Raw genomic sequence first — 13903 nt, forward strand, 5'->3', positions numbered from 1 at the left:
TGTGGATTGGTGGTCCAATCTATAGTCCATATAAGGTACATGGTTAGTCACTCAGGTATTTCCGGGCTGCAGGTTACGTCATACTCCGTCCACCGGTTGGGGGAAGGGAGGATCTATCAATGGTGGTCACCCAGAACTAAACCTCCCCCCCCTCAGGAACTTGGGGCCCAGGGGTGCCCTATACTTGATATCAATAGGGGTAAACTCTTTCCATTAAGTCTCAACTCTAGTTTCTCTTCCTTGGATGTAAAACCAGGGGAGCCCCAGCTCTCCAGCCCCGGAGGGATGTGAACTGGCTCTGATCTCTCTCCACAACCCCCCCCCCCCCCGCCCACTTCCAGTAGCATCAGGAAAAAAATAATGATCTGGGAGCAGAAAATGTGGGGAACTAGAGAGGAACTGCTGAGACGGAGACAGCGGCCCGAGCTCTTCCCTCCACCTCCTCACACCCCTGGTGTTACCTCTTTAGAACCCACTTACTCTAGGGGGCGGGGGACTTGGTTTGGGGATGAGGGTAAGATCGATACTTCACTGGGTTTTGTTGACCGCAGGCTTTCACCTTGCAGATAATGGGGTGAGCGTTGGTAAACTCTCACCGACTGAGAGGGCTCCCCCGGCCTTAATGAGATAATCAATACTTGTTCTCGGCTTAATTTCCATCTAATTGCTCTTTAACGACGCCGGATAATGGGCCGCCTCCTGTGAGGAGAGAGCTGGCTGGGAATCCGACCTGCCTCGGACTCCGGCCCCTCCTCCCTGGGCGGAGTGCCCTCACACAGGTGGGCTGGGGGCTCGCCACACTCCTGGGCCGGCGGCTGGAGCTCCCTCCGCGTCTCCTCGCCCGGCCGCCGCCAGGTGCCCCAGGTGTTGTCGGGCCCCGCAGGGGACGCTCCGGGCCTTGGATGCCCGATCCCAGCCAAGGCTCCGGGTCCTCCATCCGACTGAACCTCAGAACCGCGCGGTGCCCTCGCCCCCTGATGGCGCCTCAGCTCCCTTTCCATCCAGCCGAGCCAGCCAGGCAAGTGGGACCTGTCCGGGCCCCCTAGCCGAGGTGAAGGGACTCTGCACAAGCTCTTTCTTCTTTCCCTTCTCACGCGGCCCCGAAGTCTTAGGTAAACTGCTGTGGTTATGAACCTAAGAAGAGCTGGGATCATACTGTTCCCTGTGCCGTAGCTGAGCTGCCGAGGCAAAGGAACTCGGCTGGCCACCGCAGACCCTCAGGCAAGGAGGGGAGAGGCTCAAGGATAAGGAAGGCTGGGGTGGGGCACCTGGGCCTCCTGGCTCAGAGGCTCACACTGCCCCCCAGCTCAGACAGCCTCCTGAGTTCCAGCTCCCCAGTCCCCCAAGCCCCCGTGGCCAGGGGAGTTCCTGCCAACACCAGCAGCTGATATTGGCCCCAGCTGCTCTCACCTCCCCCCTGCCTGCCTCAGCACAGGAGCAGCTGGAGGTTCCCCACAAGGCCTCCGGAACAGAACGTCCTCACCTCACAGGGGACTAACCTGCCAGCCCCCATGGCCCCAGTGCATCTCTCCTCTTCTCTCTCTTTTTAAAAAATTGTTAATTCTCACCCGAGGATATAATTTTCCATTGATTTTTAGAGAGTGGGAGGGGGAGAGACAGAAACATTGATGTGAGAGAGACATATCGATTGGTTGCCTCCCCTACCCGTCCGCACCCTGACCAGGGCCAGGGATCCCGCCTGCAACTGAGGTACGTGCCCTTGACCGGAATTGAAACCACTGTCCTGCTTGGCTCCTGAATCTGGGGCATTTAAATTTATAAAACACCAGCTGCAGTTCTGGATTCAGTTGCACTGAAGTTAGGCTGACAAACAGTGATAGTGTTAGAATAGTGTATTGATTAGAATCAGGCTTTGGACCTAAGGCAGCCCCAGGTTTAAATCTTGCCTGTTTCTTACCAGTGTGACAGGGGGCAAACTTACCTACAGGCCTGAACCTCAGTTTTCTCATTTAAGAAAATAAGGTTCGCCCTATTTGGCTTAGTGTTGGCCTTCGGACTGAAGGGTCCCGGGATTGATTCCGGTCAAGGGCACATGCCTGGGTTTCGGGCTCCATCCCCAGTAGGGGGCGTGCAGGAGACAGCTGATCAGTGATTCTCATCATTGATGTTTCTATCTCTCTCTCCTCCCTTCCTCTCTGAAATCAATATAAATATATTAAAAAAATGAAGTTCATAATTTTACCTTTGTAAGTCTAAAATAGGATAATGTATATAAATTGCATGCCACAGTCTTGGCACACTAGAGCCATTTGATAAGTAGTGGCTATTATTGTTGTTATTGCATGTTAGAGCTGAAGGAATCATCTAATTCAAGGATCATAAACTCAAAGGCTACAGGAGCAGGCAGGAATCCTAAATGAGGGAACCAGGCCAGGTCAGGACTGTGGTAAGCTGGATAGTGCCAGCCCCACCTAAAACAGCAACCAGTACATCTTCAATTGTTGCTAGGCAGATCAGATTCCTGACTTTTCTTAAGAAAATTTGGCAGCTTAGATATTAGCTCTAACTTTTCCTACCTCTCACCTCCCTATCTCAGCATCAGGAGCAGCTGGGGGTTCTCTCCAAGGCCTCTCTGAACATCCTGGCTTGATAACTCTGGCCCCAAATTCTGGATTTTTCTACAAAATTTCACACAATTTAAATGTTGGCAATTAAGCAAAAAATTTAAAACACTGCCAAATACAAGATGTCTGAAGGCAGAGTTCACCCTTTGTTTCTCAGAAAATTGAGGTGCTGGTATGTCACGGCTGTTGGCAAAACTAACTAGAAGCCTGGATTCTAAATTCAAATAAGAACTTCTCCTAAGAGGCCCTTCCTAGACCATGGGCTTTTCCAGCTGCCACCCACTGCAGATGCTGCTTGCTCTGCCCACAGTGCTCAGTGTTAGTATTTGGCAGCTACCGAAGCACAGGTCCTGGGTCATGGCAGCCTTCTCTCTGTTGATAGATCCAAAAAATTTTTTTAAATCCTCACCCGAGGATATTTTCCCACTGATTTTTAGAGATAGTGGAAGAGAGAGGGAAAGACGGAAATATTGGTTTGTGAAAAGCACATCAATTGGTTGCCTCCTGCAGGAGCCCTGAGCAAGGCCCAGGCTGGGAAGGAGCCTGCAACTAAGGGACGTGCCTTTGACTGGAATCAAACCTGGGACCCTTCAGTCCGAAGGCCCATGCTCTATCTACTGAGCCAAACTGGCTAGGGCAAATCCAAATTCTTTTAAAATGTTGTAGAGGGCACTGTAACAGCCAATCAAGTCCCAGGACCCTGGAGATCTCAACTCCTAATTTAAAGATCTATTTTCTTTTTTTTATTCCCCCTTTGTACTACATAGTATATAATTCTCCTTCCTTTCATTTAAAAAAATCATTTTTAAAAAACAATTACAGCTGACATACAATATTATATTAGTTTTAGGTGTACACCCTAGTGATTAGACATTATATAACTTACTAAGTGATCATCCTGAGAAATCTCATACCTATCTGACACCATACATAGTTATTAGAATATACTTCCTATGCTGTTCTTTTTTTTTTTTAAATATATTTTATTAATTTTCCACAGAGAGGAAGGGAGAGAGATAGAGAGTTAGAAACATCGATGAGAGAGAAACATCGATCAGCTGCCTCCTGCACATCTCCCACTGGGGATGTGCCTGCAACCCAGGTACATGCCCTTGACCGGAATCGTACCTGGGACCCTTCAGTCCGCAGGCCAACGCTCTATCCACTGAACCAAACCGGTTTCGGCATGCTGTTCTTTTCTTAAAAGAGAATATTTCCGAGTTTAAAAAAATATTTTATATATATGTATTTATTGATTTCAGAGAGGAGGGACAGGGAGAGATAGAACATCAATGATGAGAATCATCGATTGGCTGCCTCCTGCATGTCCCCCACTGGGGATCAAGCCCGCAACCTCTGCATGTGCCCTTGACTGGAATTGAACCCAGTCTGCAGGCCAACGCTCTACCCACTGAGCCAAACCAGCTAGGACCCTATGCTGTTCTTTACATCCACATGACTATTCTGTAACAACCAATTTGTAGTTCTTAATCCCTTCACACCTTTTGCACCCATCCCCTTAAACCCCCTTCCATCTAGCAACCATCAAAATGTTCTCTGTATCTATGAGTCTATTTCTGTTCTGCTTGTTTATTTTGTATTTTAGATTCAATTGTTGACAGATATGTATTAATTGCCATTTTATTCATTATTTCTTCTTTGATGGTGATGAACTTTATTTCTTGTCTGGGGAACTCCTTATACATCTTTCAATTCTAAACAATAGCTTTGCTGGGTAGAGTAATCTTGGTTGTAGGTCCTTACTTTTCATCACTTTGAATATTTCTTGCCACTTCCATCTGTCTTGCAAAGTTTCTGTTGAGAAATCAGCTAACAGTTTTATAGGGGCTTCCTTGTGGATAATGAACTGCTTTTCTCTTGCTGCTTTTAAGATTCTTCCTTTAACTTTTTGCATTTTAATTATGATGTGTCTTTGTGTGGGCCTCTTTTGGTTCATCTTGTTTGGGACTCTCTGTGCTTCCTGGACTTGTATGTTTATGTCCTTCACCAGGTTAGCAAAGTTTTCTGTCATTATTTTTTCAAATAGGTTTTCAATTTCTTGCTCTCTTCTCCTGTTGGTACCCCCATGATGCAAATGTTGGTATACTTGAAGTTGTCCCAAAGGCCCCTTACACTATCTTTATTTTTTGGATTTTTTTTTCGTTTTGCTGTGTTGATTGGGTGTTTTATCTTCCTTATATTCCAAATCACTGCTTTGACTCTCAGCATCCTCTATTCTACCCTTGATTCCCTGTAAATTATTCATCATTTCAGTTATATGTATCCTTCATTTCTGACTGGTTTCTATGTCTTTTTTCATGCTGTTGAAGTTCTTACTAAGTTCTTGAGCATCCTTATAACCATTGTTTTGAACTCTGTATCTGGCAGTTTGTTTGACTCCATTTCATTTAGTTCTTTTCTGGAGATTTCTTCTGTTATGTCATTTGGGACCTGTTTTTTTGTCTCTGCATTTTGGCTGTACCCCTACGTTTGTTTATATGTTCTCTGTATCTATGATATACTAATTACTCATGTTGAAGGTACACATATTACATGAAGCAGTAATTCTACTCCTAGGTGTATCCCAATTCATATAAAAGTTAAAAGGAGGTAAAATTATAGAATTATAAGTGAATAATTAATAAAGAGAAAGGATTAATAATTGGGAGGAGGCATGATGGGAACTTTTGGAGGTGTTAGCCATGTTCTGTTTCTTGACCTGGGTGATGATCAGATGAGTGTTCATTTGTAATGATTAATTGAGCTATAAAGCAATTTTGTGTACTTTTCTGCTTGTCTGTTATAGATCAAAACAAAAATAAATGTAGAAAGAGTCTAAATGATGTAAACATCCTTTTTAAGTTTATCAATACAAAATGTGGCCAAGTAATTAGGTCAGATGGAGCTACAAGTCTCTATCTCAAAGGTGAATGGGAAACTGGGGGTGAAGGGGGAAGCTGCCTCCTGGAATATAAGAAAAGTAAACTGAAGAAATTTTCACCTGATTTCTTTCTGCATGTTTTAAAGCTTGTTCAACTTGCCTTAATGCCTAGGTATTCCAGAGAGTTAGTCTCCTGGGTATTCCAGCTTTCATTTAGTAACATATAGCTGAATTATAATGCTTAGCTTCTTACCTGGCTGTTCCAACTTTCTACATTTATCTCAACATCCTAATTTACCTATAAAACATCATCTACTTTATTATGAAAAATAATTTTGCAAAATAATAGTGAATATTATACTCAACCATATGCCTCATTCCAAATTCTCTTAGGGTGTTTATTGATGATATATATGATAAATATTTACATGGTTGTGATCAGTATCCATATACTTCTTTCACTTAACCTTCTTTTCCTATACATATTTTTCACTTTGACTGAGTTCAACTATTTGTCATAGTAGGTAGCTACAAGGTATTCTGTCTTAATTATCTAGTTGAGCCTTTTTGTTTTTTTACTTAACTGATTCTTATGTTCAGAGGAAGCCCAATTCCTCTGTATCCATTTCTAATGGGTCAATGTAGACTATTTGTTTCACTTCTGCTTCTTCCTCAAAGTTGCAATCCCACTATTTTCACCAGCTGTATCAAAACAGGGCTCATGAAGTGACAGGTTAGAATGTGTGGATCCTTCCAAGTAATTTCTTATCAACTTACACACTGATTCTTTATGTTTCATCTTATACTAGAGGCCCGGTGCATGAAATTCGTGCAGGGGGGTGTTCCCTAAGCCCAGCCTGCACCCCCTCCAATCCAAGACCCCTCAGGGGATGTCCAACTGCTGGTTTAGGCCTGATCCTGGGCAGTCGGATATCCCTCTCATAATCTTGGACTGCTGGCTCCTAATCACTTGCCTGCCTGCCTGCCTGGTCACCCCTAACTGACCCCCCCCCCCCACTGGCCTGATCGCCCCTCACTGTCTCTGTGTGCCAGCCTGATCGCCCCTAACTGCCCCCCCCTGCCGGCCTGGTCTCCCCTAACTGCCCCCCCCCCCACCAACCTGGTCGCCCCCAACTGCCTGCCCCTGCTGGCCTGGTTACCCCTAACTGCCCCCCTTGCCAGCCTGGTCGTCCCTAACTGCCCCCCCCCACTGTCCTGGTTGCCCCCAACTGTCCCCCTACTGGCCTGGTCACCCCCAACTGCTCTCCCTGACAGCCTGGTTGCCCCTCATGGCCCCCCTGCCGCCCTGGTCACTCCATGCAGCCTGCTGTTCAGTCATTTGGTCGTCCCTCACTAACCCTCCCTGCCGGCCTGGCCACCCCACGCAGACTGCTTGTTCAGTCGTTTGGTCATCCCTCACTAACCCCCCTGCCAGCCTGGTTGTAGGCAGTCATCTTGTGAGGGTCAATTTGCTTATTACTTCTTTATTATATAGGATTGTTCATTTGTACAGGACCCATTTCAATCTGTCATATTTCAGTTATCTCATGGGTTGTTGCTGAAAGAAAGTGCAGGTATGAAAACCTGTGAACTCCAGGTTATGATTCACAGTGGAAAGCAAACTACAGTCTATACCGCACTCCTTTTTCAGTATAAACATCTACAGGAAAGGGTGGGGGACAGAGGCAGGACCATCTGTTCTTCAACAAATTCTAACTTCACCCTCTAGTTTAAATTTGAATCTAGTCTCTCGTGTAGACACTCAAAGAATACTGCCATCTGGCTTCCCTCCTTGTAGTACTTACATCGTCTAGATTAGAGAATCCTTTCTCTGCGGCCAACAATTTTTCACGACCTGGTCAAACTGATTCAACATTCTCAAACTATAAATATGCAAGATGTTTAGTAACTTTATGATGCAAATAGATGTTCCTGAATGTGTTTTGGAGCCTTAATGGATAGTGTCAGATAATGAGGATCTGAGAACGTATCTAAACTTTTTCGAATTGTGTCTTGGGCAAATAATTCCCTTCTAAAAGTATTTCCACAACATGTGGTGTTTTCCTGGAACAAAATCTCTACTTAAGAAAAACACATTTCCTATTTACTCAACATCTTTGGTGTCTACTGTATGCACGATGTTCTCGTCACTAACCGCAAGCCCACCAGAGGGCGCTCGGTCCCTGTCTATCCAGTCTTCATCCGCGACACAGAAAATCCAGGTTAACCTTGACTTTCACACGCCGGAAGTCGTTCACATTTAATCCACAAATATTTACCTAGAACTTTCTGGGCTGTCAGGCGCGCTAGGTTCTCAAGATACAGTGGTGAGTTAGACACGATTCCTAATACCAGACGCTTGGAGCATAGCAAAGACTGAACGTAAACAACCGCCTACAATAAGGTGCGGTAAGAGAAGAGGTTCAAGGTCTGTAAAGTTTGTTGTTTAAATACTGGCGCCAAGCCTTAGAAGCGGGTCACAATTCCTTAAGCGACCGGACTGCTTCCGCTCGGTATCCCGGGCAACGATCTCCGTCTCAAGGTATTTTGTGTAAGTCAGAGCCAGAGGCGTCTCCTTGGGTGAATGGCTCCATTAGCCGCCAACCGCAATTTCAATCTCTACCCCCCGCCCCCTCAGAGGGGTTCCCGCAGTTCTACCGTTCACTTCTGCCCCAGGTCCACACTTGAGCTGCCCGAAGGCCCAAAATAAGGAATTACCCACAAGTACCAACCAAAGCTGGCTCCGCCCATTCTTTTTCCGGTTTAAAACCCGCGGGCTTTTCCTGTTTTGAATTCCTAGACTTCCTGTTCTAATTCTCGCGACAGTTTCGAGACAACACGTGAAGTTCGCTTCCCGTCCCTCTTCTGAGTTGGAGACCAGGTAACAGGGCACCTGTCTCCGCGCACCTGATCAGCCCCTTCCGGCCGGACTGTCCCGTGCGCTGCTGGGGAGCCCCGAAGGGGAAGGGCTGGGACCAGCGCGGGCCGGGAGGGAGACCCCCGCCTCCCTCGGAACTTGACTCTCGGAGCCGCTAGTGCGCATGCGGGGCCGATCCCCCGGGCGGTCTCGAGGCCGCAGACCCGCTCGGACTTCGGGGTGGGTCTGGAGGCCGCCGCTCCAGTCGCTCCGCCCCGGCCAGGCCCTTCTGGGCGGAGCCTGACTAAATGCAGTTCCCTCCCCCTGCAGACCTCGCGTTGGTCCCGGGAAACAGAACTTGAGCCTGGCTTCGGTGAACCGCCCGGGGCCGGCGGGGCGGGGCGGGGCCTGGCAGACCCCCGGTCAGTTGGGCGGGCCTCCAGAAATGCTCTCCTCCCTGTCCCTCGCCCCAAGTGCCACGGTGGCGGCGCCGGTGGCGGCTAGAGACCGTATGCTCCGGCCCTGCTAGCTTCGTCTCCGTAACCTGTAATCCCGACCGGGGAGGCGCCCCGCCCACCTCTTCCTGCGGCCGCTAGTCGGCTGGAACCTCTAATCACCATGCTCATCCGCGATCAAAACACCTGCCGGATGTAGGGAGGGAGGAGGAGGCCAGATGTGGGGAGGCTGATGTAAGCGCCCCGTCTCTGGTCGGCGCCTGGGTGAGGAAGCTGGACGGACAAGCCTTCAATCACCCCGGGAGGCCGGTGTTGGGCTGCGGGGAGACGACGTTGCGAGGCCCCGCTCTATACAGGAGCCCCGACAGGCACCAGAACCTCTGCCCCAAGGACTGTAAAGTCAGATGGGACAGGGCCTGGCCGGCCAGCCAACTCTGCGAGCTTCGCAGCCACCCCTATACCGCCCCCCACCCCACCCCACCCCACCCCCGGTCTCTGGCCGTCGCCCAGCTTTGGTGTCTGGTTACGGCTCCTCTGTTTTCACTGTGACTTTGGTCCAGGCCGAGGGAAGTGGCCCAGGAGGATCCCGTGCAGCCGCATAAACTTGGCCGCTTCAGAAGTAGGGGGTAGCTTGCGGGTGGGGAGGTGGGGTGCGACGTCTAGGGGCGGGGAGAGAGGCGGAGGAGCTGCTCTCCGAGTCCAAGTCCGTGGGCTCTCAGCGATCCTTAAGCCGGAGCAGAGTCTCCACCGCTTTATTTCCACTGTCTGCTCCTTTGGAAGCACTGGCTGCGCCGAAGGACTTAGTCCCGGACAGTAGGTGAGCGCTCTGGGCCCCAGGAAACGCCCCACCCCCTCCCCTCCCCTTATTAATAACTCATTTCATGTTGGGGCCATCCATTCCCATCCAGTTCTAGGGCAGGAAGCTTCAGAGTTGGATGGTGTGTATTGGTAGTGCTGGTGTGTGTGGGTTGTGTGTGGGGGGGTGTGTACATGCGTGCACGTGCACGCCTGAGCTTTATCGCCCATCCTCTCACCTCTCCCTAATCCCCCGCCCCCCAAGAACAGCCCAATCATTTACCACCCACTGTAACTGGATGACCCTTGTGCCCCGGCGTTGAGGGTCTACTTGACTCCAGGGTAGCAGTGGAGGGGGCAGTGCTAGAGTCAAACTTTGGTGCGAGGAACAGTGAGGTTGCGTCTGACCTCCTGACCTGGCTTCCCTCCCTGGCAGGGTGCACGAGCCCGCTGATGCCCCAAGTGCTCGCAGGGCTTCCAGCTAACCATGCCACAGCCGCTCGCCGCTGCCTTGGCGCTGCCCCTGCTACTGCTGGTGGCGCGGACGCCGCTCCCGACTGGTGCGAGGCCGTCGCCAGGCCCGGATTACTTGCGCCGCGGCTGGCTGCGGCTGCTGGCGGAGGGCGAGGGCTGCGCTCCCTGCCGGTCCGAGGAGTGTGCCGCGCCGCGGGGCTGTCTGGCCGGCCGGGTGCTCGACGCCTGCGGCTGCTGCTGGGAATGCGCCAACCTCGAGGGCCAGCTCTGCGACCTGGACCCCAGCGCCCACTTCTACGGGCGCTGCGGCGAGCAGCTCGAGTGCCGGCTGGACACAGGCGGTGACCTGAGCCGCGGGGAGGTGCCGGAGCCGCTGTGCGTCTGCCGCTCCCAGCACCCGCTCTGCGGCTCCGATGGCCGCACCTACTCGCAGATCTGCCGTCTGCAGGAGGCGGCCCTCGCTCGGCCCGACGCCAACCTCACTGTGGTGCATCCCGGGCCCTGCGAATCGGGTAGGGTCTCCTACTCCCTGGGGGCGGTTCTCCCTGACCCCGACGGCATTTGTTCTTGGCCTGCGGGTCCGCTGAGGACGACACGCCTGAAGGTTCCAGACCCACCTGCAGGGACCAAGCCTGAGGGAGCAGACACATAGCCAATTGTTGGCCTCAAAGCTGAGAAAGTGAAGCGACTCCCAGACTTCCCCCTAGACCGCTGGAGCCGGGCAGGGAGACAGGTTCCTGTGATGAAATCAGGTTTCATTTGCGCTAGCATAGCAAGCTCCCCGCCTCCCCATCCCAGCCCCCTCTGTGCTGAGGGATTAGTGGAGGAGGGGGCACTTCTAACCCTCCCCCCACCCTAGGGAGCTCAGGGCCGTTCAAGTCTCAAGTTTTATTTGGCGGCTTTAGTAACTTGCACTTCCGGAGCCCCTTTGATGGGTCTGACTGGCTGAGGCTGCCAGGGAAACAAACACCCTGTGGGGGTCCCAACACTTTCTCCAGCTCCAGGCTTTCTGCCTGCCGCCTGGATGGTTTCAGGTTCTCTGCTTAGCCGTCAGGACGCCTCTGCCACCCCCCCAGGGTGAGGCGGGGGAAGGGTAGCTTTTGGGGCCTTTGGCAACCAGACCTGGATAGAAAGAGGGGGGTGGGGTGGAAGAGGGAAGTGTTGGTTACAAACACTGGGATGGGGGCCTAGAGGGTGGAATGAGGACAGGGGAGCAATCAGGGACAGAGTGTGGCTGCCAAGCTGAGGTGTGTGTGTGTGTGTGTGTGTGTGCGTGCTTGTTTGGGCATCTTGTTTGCAGGTACATCTCCATCTCTGTGTTTGCACTCTTTGTGGACCTGCATCCACATTAGTGTGTGTGTCATGTTGTGTTCATGGAGGTGTATTTACCTCTGCACACATTGTGTCCCCCACGAACATGTTCACCATGGTTTGTATGTATGGGATCCTTGCTGGGCTGGGTGCGCCACCCTGTTCTCAGGCCTCCCACCTCCATCCCCAGAGCCCCAGATCGTGTTGCACCCCTACGACATTTGGAATGTGACGGGGAAGGACGTGATCTTTGGCTGTGAGGTGTTTGCCTACCCCATGGCCTCCATCGAGTGGAGGAAGGACGGCTTGGACATTCAGCTGCCAGGAGATGACCCCCACATCTCTGTGCAGGTAGGGCTAGGGAGCAGAGCTTCCCCAGGGGCAGCCTAGAAGGACCCTGCTGACTCCTCCTCTGGTTACAGTTTAGGGGTGGACCCCAGAGGTTTGAGGTGACAAGCTGGCTGCAGATTCAGGCTGTTCGTCCCAGTGATGAGGGCACCTACCGCTGCCTGGCCCGCAATGCCCTGGGCCAGGTGGAGGCCCCAGCTAGCCTGACTGTACTCACACCTGGTAAGGGGGAGGAGCCCTGGATTCTGGAGGCAGGAGAGGATGGTGGTGGATTCGGGCCCTCGAGTGTGTATCCATGTGTGTATGTGCATGTGAGTACACATGTAAGCATGGCTTTCTCACAGACTGGGATCTGTGGACACTGACAGCCCCTCTTTCCTGTTCTCTCTCCTTTGTCCACATGTGTTTGCAGACCAGCTGAACTCCACAGGCCTCCCCCAGCTACCATCCCAGCACCTGGTTCCCGAGGAAGAGGCTGAGAGTGAAGAGGGCGAGGATTACTACTAGGTCCGAAGCCCTGGCCCTTGGGGGTGGGTGCGTGGGGATCGTGTTCATCCCTGCTCTTGGAAAGATCTGGAAAGGGGGAGCAGGGCCCCTTCACATTGTTGCTTTAATGCCTTTACTGGGGGAGACATGATAGTGGTGGAGAGTAGACCAAAACTGGAGAAGGGTAAGGAGAGAGGCAGAGACTAGGGAATAGGGGTGATGGGATGCAAAGAAGCCCATGCAGGAGATACATGGGCCAACTAGGGAGAAGGCAACAGCTGCCGTCTAGGCGGGTGGAGGGTGGCGTGGGGTGGGGGGAGAGGAGCAGTCACAAAAAGGTGTAGACAACAGGTTCCTCCCTTGCTCTCCAGCAGCCCTTCCTTCAGCCCTCTCAGCCAGTCTTCCTAACTGCCCTTCCGCACAGCCCCTCCTGTTATTTTCCTAGTCCCTCATCTCTGCCTTCCTCAGGTTGCTCTTTCTCAGAACTGACCTAGAAATTTCCCCCTCTCCTAAGTCCCATTGCACTCACTCACTGCGGTCCTTTCTGCTCACCACCTGCTGTCCAGGAGAGCACAGTGGAGCATGGCTTAGTTTAGCGCAGAAAGAGGGGCACTGGGTCATGTCTGATTTCTCCTGTCATTCTGAAAACTCCGTATCTTACACCATTTATATTGGACAATGCCTAGCACAGGACTAGGCACAGTAAGCATACAATAAAGACTTATGAACAAGCTGAGGCACACAGATGGTTTATGCAGATGTGCACACGAAGACTGAATTTCCTGGTAGTAAGACCCTGGCTTCCCGAAGCTGTGGGTCCTGCTCTCTAAGCACATGTCTGCCAGATGTACAGGGAGGATGCTGGAGCTGGGGCCTACCCTGGCCTCTAGGAGGCGGAGGCTGGAGCCATCTGGGTGGAGGAGGGCATTCCCCAGGCTGAACTCCGTTGGGGCTGGACTAGAGAGAGACTGCCTGCCCCTCTGTCTGTCTCACTCTGTTCTCCCCAGGCAGAATGGGAAGCAGGTCTATGTGAGTAGTACCCAATATGAAAGCAAGAACTGGGTGGAGGAGAAGTTTGGCTAAATGCAGGGGCCACTCCCTGGGGTTCCCCTAGGAACCCACCCTTTCCTCACTGAACACAAAGTCTTGGTAAGCTGACTTCCTCATCGGCCCCAAATCTGACCTTTCTGGCCCAGGGTCCCCCTTGAAAGCAGACTTTCTCACTCCCCAAGTCTCTCTCTACACTCCCCTTACCTGGGCGAGGGACGCTGGCGAGGCGGTGTTTATGGACTAAGTGAAGAAGATGAAAGCTTAAGTTCCGGAGCCACATAGGATGGCGACGGCCTCCTGCGCGCCTGGGCTACGCCCGGAGTTTGGCGCCACCGCGGGAGAGATCACAGTTAGTTCGGTGTCTGAGCTTGTCCTCTGGGGCCCCACGCAGGAGCCCGGCCGCTCGAGAGGGGCGTGGCCCGGAACCCCAACCCCAGGGCTTGGCCGCCCCTCAGAACAGCAAGGCTCCTCCCTAAGTTAAACCGCGGGACAGCTCTCGTGGCCTGGCCTGGCGGGGAGCCCCGCGGCTCCAGAGCTGCGCTCAGCAACATACTTGGGGCGAATCCGAGGCGACCGCGGAAGCAGGAGCAGGGGTGTGAGCCGTGTGGTGGGGAGAAGGGGGTCTGCTGGGCGCCGAAAGAGGGGCCGCTGCCTGGGAATT

General features: G+C 52.0%; 1 protein-coding gene across 2 annotated transcripts; it reads left to right on the top strand.

Annotated features, from left to right (window-relative positions):
• Positions 1–8255: 8255 nt before the first annotated feature.
• KAZALD1 (Kazal type serine peptidase inhibitor domain 1) lies at positions 8256–12929 on the top strand. 2 transcript variants are annotated; one of them, XM_059661140.1, is made up of 5 exons: positions 8256–8347; positions 10010–10559; positions 11549–11709; positions 11781–11928; positions 12119–12929. In XM_059661140.1, exons 2-5 carry the CDS (start codon positions 10061–10063, stop codon positions 12211–12213), a joined length of 903 nt encoding a protein of 300 aa, XP_059517123.1. In that variant the 5' UTR covers positions 8256–8347; positions 10010–10060; the 3' UTR covers positions 12214–12929. The 2 variants fall into 2 exon arrangements, with proteins under 2 accessions (XP_059517123.1, XP_059517122.1); XM_059661139.1 differs by lacking the exon at positions 8256–8347 and adding an exon at positions 8354–9595.
• Positions 12930–13903: the final 974 nt, after the last annotated feature.

The sequence above is a fragment of the Myotis daubentonii genome, chromosome 13, assembly GCF_963259705.1.
Source record: "Myotis daubentonii chromosome 13, mMyoDau2.1, whole genome shotgun sequence".
In the NCBI taxonomy this organism is placed as follows: domain Eukaryota; kingdom Metazoa; phylum Chordata; class Mammalia; order Chiroptera; family Vespertilionidae; genus Myotis; species Myotis daubentonii.